Genomic DNA, 326 nt, shown 5'->3' on the forward strand with positions numbered 1-326 from the left:
TTATTATTATTGGGTTTTTAATTTTTTAATTCTTTCGCGGGGCAGCGGTTTTTTTTTTTCTCCTCCTTCGGCGCGGTGGAAAACACACGTTTTAGACCAAAATCCCAAACCAGCCCATCCATCCTCTTTGCTTTGCGCTTCGCAGCAACTTGGAGCCCGTTAATTGCACTTGGCGATGGTAGGTCCCATGACACTTTCGTTTTCTCTTCTACTTCCCCCCTCTCCCCTTCACCCCCCCCCCTGTGCGTGTGTTTGCGGGTGCCCCCACGAGCAAAAGTTGCTGCCGGGGAGGGGGCGGCGGGGCGAGTTTAATACGGTGTCAGGGC

General features: G+C 52.8%; 1 protein-coding gene across 1 annotated transcript in view; it reads left to right on the forward strand.

The window, feature by feature from the left end:
* The first annotated feature begins 6 nt into the window (after window positions 1-6).
* The window catches only part of NFIC (nuclear factor I C), a 39207-nt gene continuing 38887 nt past the window's right edge, over window positions 7-326 (forward strand). Inside the window, exon 1 of the mRNA XM_017738988.1 lies at window positions 7-178. Coding sequence (XP_017594477.1) covers window positions 176-178 — 3 coding nt within the window. The 5' untranslated portion in view covers window positions 7-175. The remainder of the gene's footprint in view (window positions 179-326) is intronic.

The sequence above is a fragment of the Corvus brachyrhynchos genome, unplaced genomic scaffold, assembly GCF_000691975.1.
Source record: "Corvus brachyrhynchos isolate BGI_N302 unplaced genomic scaffold, ASM69197v1 scaffold130, whole genome shotgun sequence".
NCBI classification, from domain to species: domain Eukaryota; kingdom Metazoa; phylum Chordata; class Aves; order Passeriformes; family Corvidae; genus Corvus; species Corvus brachyrhynchos.